General features: G+C 39.3%; 1 protein-coding gene across 1 annotated transcript; it reads left to right on the top strand.

The window, feature by feature from the left end:
- The first annotated feature begins 240 nt into the window (after positions 1-240).
- On the top strand, positions 241-3,063 carry galr1a (galanin receptor 1a). Its single transcript, XM_065471752.1, has 3 exons — positions 241-894; positions 1,179-1,244; positions 2,710-3,063. The coding sequence occupies exons 1-3, from the start codon at positions 241-243 to the stop codon at positions 3,061-3,063; spliced, it is 1,074 nt and encodes a 357-aa protein (XP_065327824.1).
- Positions 3,064-5,917: the final 2,854 nt, after the last annotated feature.

The following is a 5,917-nucleotide window of genomic DNA, read 5'->3' as shown; positions in this document are numbered from 1 at the left end:
TAAAGCAATCACCTGGTTTCTTTTTAGTTCTGGTTCACTGGCTATATGCCGCTGAAAAGTGAAAAGGTATTGGTGCGTACAGTATGGTGACGTTTCTCGGGAAGGCAGGCAGGTGGGGAGGGGGTCAGCCTGCAAATACATGAGTCTGTACTCTAGAGGAAATCTATCTTCAGCTTGAGCCTCATAGAGGTTATCCATCCTTCGTAAAAACATGTAACTTTTCTTCACTGGCGGTAAATCATGGAGCTACAGGTGGAAAACCAAAGTCAACCTTTCGCCACCAACACCATGAGGCTGCCAGCTAAAATCATCCTGGGAATGGGAGTAGATAACTTCATTTCTCTTCTAATATTTGGACTCATTTTCATTCTTGGTGTGCTTGGGAACACACTGGTCATAACCGTGCTGGCACGCAGTAAACCCGGACAACCGAGGAGCACAACCAACATATTCATCCTCAACCTGAGCGTGGCTGACCTGTCCTACCTCCTCTTCTGCGTCCCTTTCCAGTCCACCATCTACATGCTGCCTACGTGGGTGCTCGGAGCGTTCATTTGCAAGTTTATCCACTATTTCTTCACCGTGTCTATGCTGGTCAGTATTTTCACTCTGTCAGCAATGTCCGTGGACCGTTACGTGGCCATCGTCCACGCTAGAAAATCCTCCTCGATCCGGGTGGAGAGGCATGCCATGCTCGGAGTGGTGCTGATCTGGACCCTGTCCGTGGTTATGGCAGCTCCCGTTGCGCACTACCAGAGCATCGTGGAGAGGGAGAACAACAACACCTTCTGCTGGGAGGTCTGGCCGGAACACCAGAGGAAAGTCTACGTGATGTGCACCTTTGTGGTTGGATACCTTCTGCCTCTCACTTTGATATCTGTCTGCTATGCAAAGGTGAGCGCGCACGAACCAGAGTCAATATGTGACCATGAATATACAGTGTAACAACGAATTTTCAAAGTGTTGAAGAAATTAATGCGTTAACTTGTTATTCAGATCGCATTTCTCTCTTTTATAGTGTAAAAAAATACTTTTTTTTTAACAACAATGGATTGGTTTGTAAAAAAGGTTTAAGTGGTCCTTCCAACATCTGCCCAGATGTCTTTCTGAAAATAAATAAACGTGAAATAATTTGGCAGCTCCTTGAAAACATTCACATGTGCGTTTTGTGTTTTCAGGTTTTAAATCATCTGCACAAAAAGCTCAAGAATGTCTCAAAAAAATCCGAGCTCTCCAAAAAGAAGGTTGGTGGAAGCAATTTTCTTTTGCTTCTGATTTCTCACTAAATTAGGAGTCGTGATTGAACAGTTCCCTGACTGAGAGGTTAATGTGCTCATTAGGTAGAGAGAAAAATGTCTGCACTCTTGAACTCAATTTACAGCACTTATATGTCAGCATAAAAATCTAGACTAATTTGCCAAGTGGGGCTCTGGTGATGCTGTGAAGTGTCATTTTATTGCATTTGGCTCAAAACTCAGTACTGAGCTATCCACTGACAATTCTCTTCAAATAATTTATACAAACTTGCTTCCAAAAAAGTAAATGTATAAAATCTAAATAAAACAATGTGTAAATTTTCTGCATTTATTCAGAAATTTTTATAGGCTGTCTTAGATCTGTTGGTCCTTAGATGACACTGTAGTAAAAAACTGACACAAATATTCAATTTACTGCATTGGCTCAGCAACACTTTTGGTGAAACAAACATTTGTGGAAGACTGGAACTGCAAACCAATTTAGCAATAAAATGTAAAATTTAAAAAAATGATTGAATAAAGATTTAAAAGAAAAAATAAAGAAAAAACTATAAGTCTCGATGTGTTTAGTTTCATATTATATCTCATGCATTTAATGGGTGGCTCCATAGTGGTCACCACATTCACCTAACATGCAAAAGATCCTTAATTTGAGACTGTGAGAAGGGGCAAACCCGTGCATGGGTTTCATCAGGAAGAGAATTAAACGTGTGGATCCATCTGCTGTAATGACCAGAATAGGGGAGCAGGTGAAGATGCTTTGCTGTCTGATGCATTTAAAGACATATTTTTATTAAGTTATTTGTTTATTTATGTTTGATTTTGGCAGTCTTGGTCCACCATAGACTCTCTGGGTCATGTGCTTTTAATGTGCAGTGAGGCAAACTAGAAAACTCTCTTGTGGTTTGACCAATAAAAATTTAAAATAGCTTTTGGACGTCATCCACGAGGAGAGAGACCAAACAGCTTGTCAGAGTTCAAAGACAGCATTCCTGATAGTTCACATGGCTTGGATAACATCTACGAAGGCACCATTATTGCTAAATGATACACAACGCTAGGACAACAGCTTCCATCCTGAAGCATTATTTCAGCGAAACAATGTCAAACTGTATTTTGGGAATATTCCAACAGAATTGCTTCTGAGTAAAAGAGTTAGGGTTTTAAAGTGCCTGCAGTAAAGACCTGACAGTATATAGTAAAGCATATAAACTCTACAGAGTGTTGTTAGAAGAAGAGATGATGCTGTTAGGATCAAGTTTAAAATGAACAAATATTTTTCAAAAGCAATGGCACTTTTGATTGGCTGCACTTGCAAACTTTTAAATAAGTATAGGATTTAAATGTCTCATAAATATATTCACCTTTTATTTACATTTTACACATGTTCCAACTTTTTTGGAAATGTGTTCATACCATTATGTGATGACCTGTGATCATCTCTTTTCCACAGACTGCTCAGACTGTCCTCGTGGTGGTTGTTGTCTTCTGTCTGTCCTGGCTGCCTCATCACATCGTCCACCTGTGGGTGGAGTTTGGCTCCTTCCCTCTGAACCAGGCCTCCTTCGTGTTCAGGATGGTGGCTCACTGCTTGGCCTACAGCAACTCCTCTGTTAATCCCATCATCTATGCCTTCCTGTCTGAGAACTTCAGGAACTCGTATAAGCAGGTTTTCTGGTGCCGGGCGCCCAGCGAGTGTCCTCTGAACGAAAACAGAGACCCCCGCAGCAGAATGGAGACGGCACCTTCCACTAATATCAGCGTGTCTTATAAAGGTCACGACTCTCAGATCAGTAAAATGCTTTGATGACACTGGCGGTGCATCCTGAGTACAGCCTGCTGGATAATGGATTTTTGAAAGGCTGAAACTACTGATATGAAAGTTTAACCAAATCCAGAGTTTCATATATCGACTGATATTTGTATTTTGAAAGACTTTAAAGAGCATGTTTGAATTGGGCCTTCATTCCTCAATGTGGCACATTTGCATATCTCATGTATACACAAGAAGTAATAATTTTAAATGTCAGGAAATATTATCCCATTTCCTGCTCAAACAGATTACAAGAGGAGGAAAAAGATCTGTGTAATATATATAGTCTGTATATAAAATATGAACATGACTAAATGTCACCCACTGATTTGTGAAGTCTTATTTTGAAGACTTGTTGTAAGTATCGTGACTGTCAGCGTCTATGAAGCCAGAAGTGAGTATACGTTTGTACAGGATGGTGAAGAGTGAAGTTATCATGCTAGCAAGATTAGCATCAGTGCACTGGTGATTTGCACAGACAATGATTATTGCTAATTGGTACTAATTAACCAAAATGCAAATATAATACTAAAACTTAACTCAACACAACAGCAGCATGGGTTTCTCTGACTGGTTATTTGCATAATTAAAATTGAATAATAACCATCATTAAATAATATGAATTATTATAAGCTTTAATTCAGGTTATAAAATAAGATTCTCATTACATTATCGAGATCAAAGCTATATTTCATGCCACTTTTTAACCTTTTATTTTCTTTACTACCAGTGAACATTTTGAACATGGGAGTTTATGGGGACTGAATCACTTCTGGACTTAGCATCAGTGATACAGGGTGTATCTAAAAGAATCATTCAATTTCAAAAGGCTATATATTTTTTTAAGTAATGGATATAGAAACTTGCATGGTTGAGTATAAAGTTTTACATACCAAACTTACAATGTTCACAAGTGCTCAAAGTGTCCTGATAGTCAAACTTGTTCCGTACGTTTGTGAGGATGTCACTGCAGCCACTGCTGTTGTTATGATGTCTACTGGCAACTGTGTGAAACTCACAAATCTCCTCTTTCTATCAGTGTGTGTTTCGATTGTTACTGGTGAACAACGATTAAAGCACCCTGAAATTATATGATGCTTTTTGATACACCCACGAATTTAGGAACTACGGTTTTTGGCACTTCCTATTGGCTTAATTTTCAGCCCCAGAGATGGCTGCCTGGTGAGTATTTACCAGGATCAGTCAAAAGCTGTTGGACAGGAGCTTCTAGATATTGCTGGAAGATCCAGTGATAATTGTTATTTTGCCCAGCTTTAGATGATTAGTTTACAATTTAAAGTTTGCTTTGCTTAGACTAAAAACCATTTTAAAGACTCTGTCTCTGCTGCCTGTAAACACCTCTGAAAACTCACTAATTCATTTATTTTAGCCAAGTTGTGCTCATGTTTTGGAAATGTTAAACCAAGCAACCAGCATAGACTCCTCCTATGGATCCCCTGAAAATAATCAGTTCTAATTATAAAGTATATGAGCATGGCATAATTTGCTGACTCTGTCATCTCAGTAAAGCCAGTAAGACTTTGATTCAAATGATCTGCAAATAACTGCTCAACAGAATTTATGCCAGATTCTGGGAGATTAGCTTAATCTCTATACTGAAATTTCAACCCCATCATCTGGTAGGAAAACTGAGTTTGGATGATTATAGAAGTTTAAGTACTGTTTTCAACACAGTGCATGCCCATGGCAGTTATTGCAGCTAATTTGGTTAGACTGTGGTTGGTGTTAACCAGCTAAATCTATTGGTTTAGACTAGGGAAAGGTGGTAGTCATAGTTCATTATACTGAATCTCTTTGGCAGACATGCACATGCCCGTCCACTACAAAGCCAACTTAACATAAAAGGAAAAGTACTTCCAAACACTGACAGTATACTGCGATGCTAGCTCTAATTCTGAGTTGATGAATCAATATACACCAATATGTTAAATGTATGGTGAAAAAAGATGCATGAATTTTATGACACAGTCAGATAAAAATGAGATTATTCCCTGTGAGTAAAGGGACTGACAGACTCTGTCTGCCTAATGTAGTTTTTAACGTAATGTACATACTGTACAGTCTATACCAGAGAGCGTCAGGGACATGCGAGTAAGTGATAACGGTAAATGGACTGGTTCTTGTATAGCGCTTTTCTACTCTCACTGAGCACTCAAAGCGAGTTATACAACTCGTGTATACAACACCCAATCACTTCGCATTCACACTCCGATGGATGCATCGGCGGGCAACATGGGGTTAATATCTTGCCCAAGGATATGTGGCATGTAGACTGGAGAAACTGGGATTGAACCACCAACCTTCTGGTGAGTAGGTGACCTGCTCTACCGCCTGAGCTACAGCCACCGCAAATGCAATAATGCATCATTTAAATCAGATTGTAGATAACCGTTCTGCTCTCAAAGATCAAAGGTGAAGGTTAAATATAGTCTCACCTGAGCTGCCACAGACCTTAAGTTTCTCTGTAATCTGTGGCTTCCTGTGTGTTTTGAATGGATTATCCAGTGTGTGTGTGTGTGTGTGTGTGTGTGTGTGTGTGTGTTGTCTACCTGTTGTGTAGTCTGTTTTTGTTTAGAGGGAACTTAAAGGCAGTGTCTTTGTGTGAAGTGTTTTCACTGAATGTGCTGAAACTATGTGCACCAACTGCAAGCAAAGAAATGTCTAAAACCAAAATGTGTAAGTGTACAGTATGTGTGTTCAAATTGTACAAAGACATGAATAATTTATGTTACAAACCAATAAACTCTTTTTAATAGCTCATGTGTGCATGAACCATGTTTGATGTCATGAATTTGCTCTGATATAACCAGAGCAGCACTGAGCTTGC

The sequence above is a fragment of the Pelmatolapia mariae genome, linkage group LG22 (genome assembly GCF_036321145.2).
Source record: "Pelmatolapia mariae isolate MD_Pm_ZW linkage group LG22, Pm_UMD_F_2, whole genome shotgun sequence".
NCBI classification, from domain to species: Eukaryota; Metazoa; Chordata; class Actinopteri; order Cichliformes; family Cichlidae; genus Pelmatolapia; species Pelmatolapia mariae.
The sequence above is the reverse complement of the archived record's forward strand: the minus strand, read 5'-3'. Positions and strand labels throughout refer to the sequence as shown.

What these genes read in the sequence shown, in the direction of transcription:
- galr1a (XM_065471752.1), top strand. Translation starts at nt 241, where the DNA reads ATGGAGCTACAGGTGGAAAACCAAAGTCAACCTTTCGCCACCAACACC. An exon ending in TATCTGTCTGCTATGCAAAG is followed by an intron (nt 895 to 1,178) that starts GTGAGCGCGCAC and finishes TTGTGTTTTCAG; the next exon opens with GTTTTAAATCATCTGCACAA. An exon ending in CCGAGCTCTCCAAAAAGAAG is followed by an intron (nt 1,245 to 2,709) that starts GTTGGTGGAAGC and finishes TCTTTTCCACAG; the next exon opens with ACTGCTCAGACTGTCCTCGT.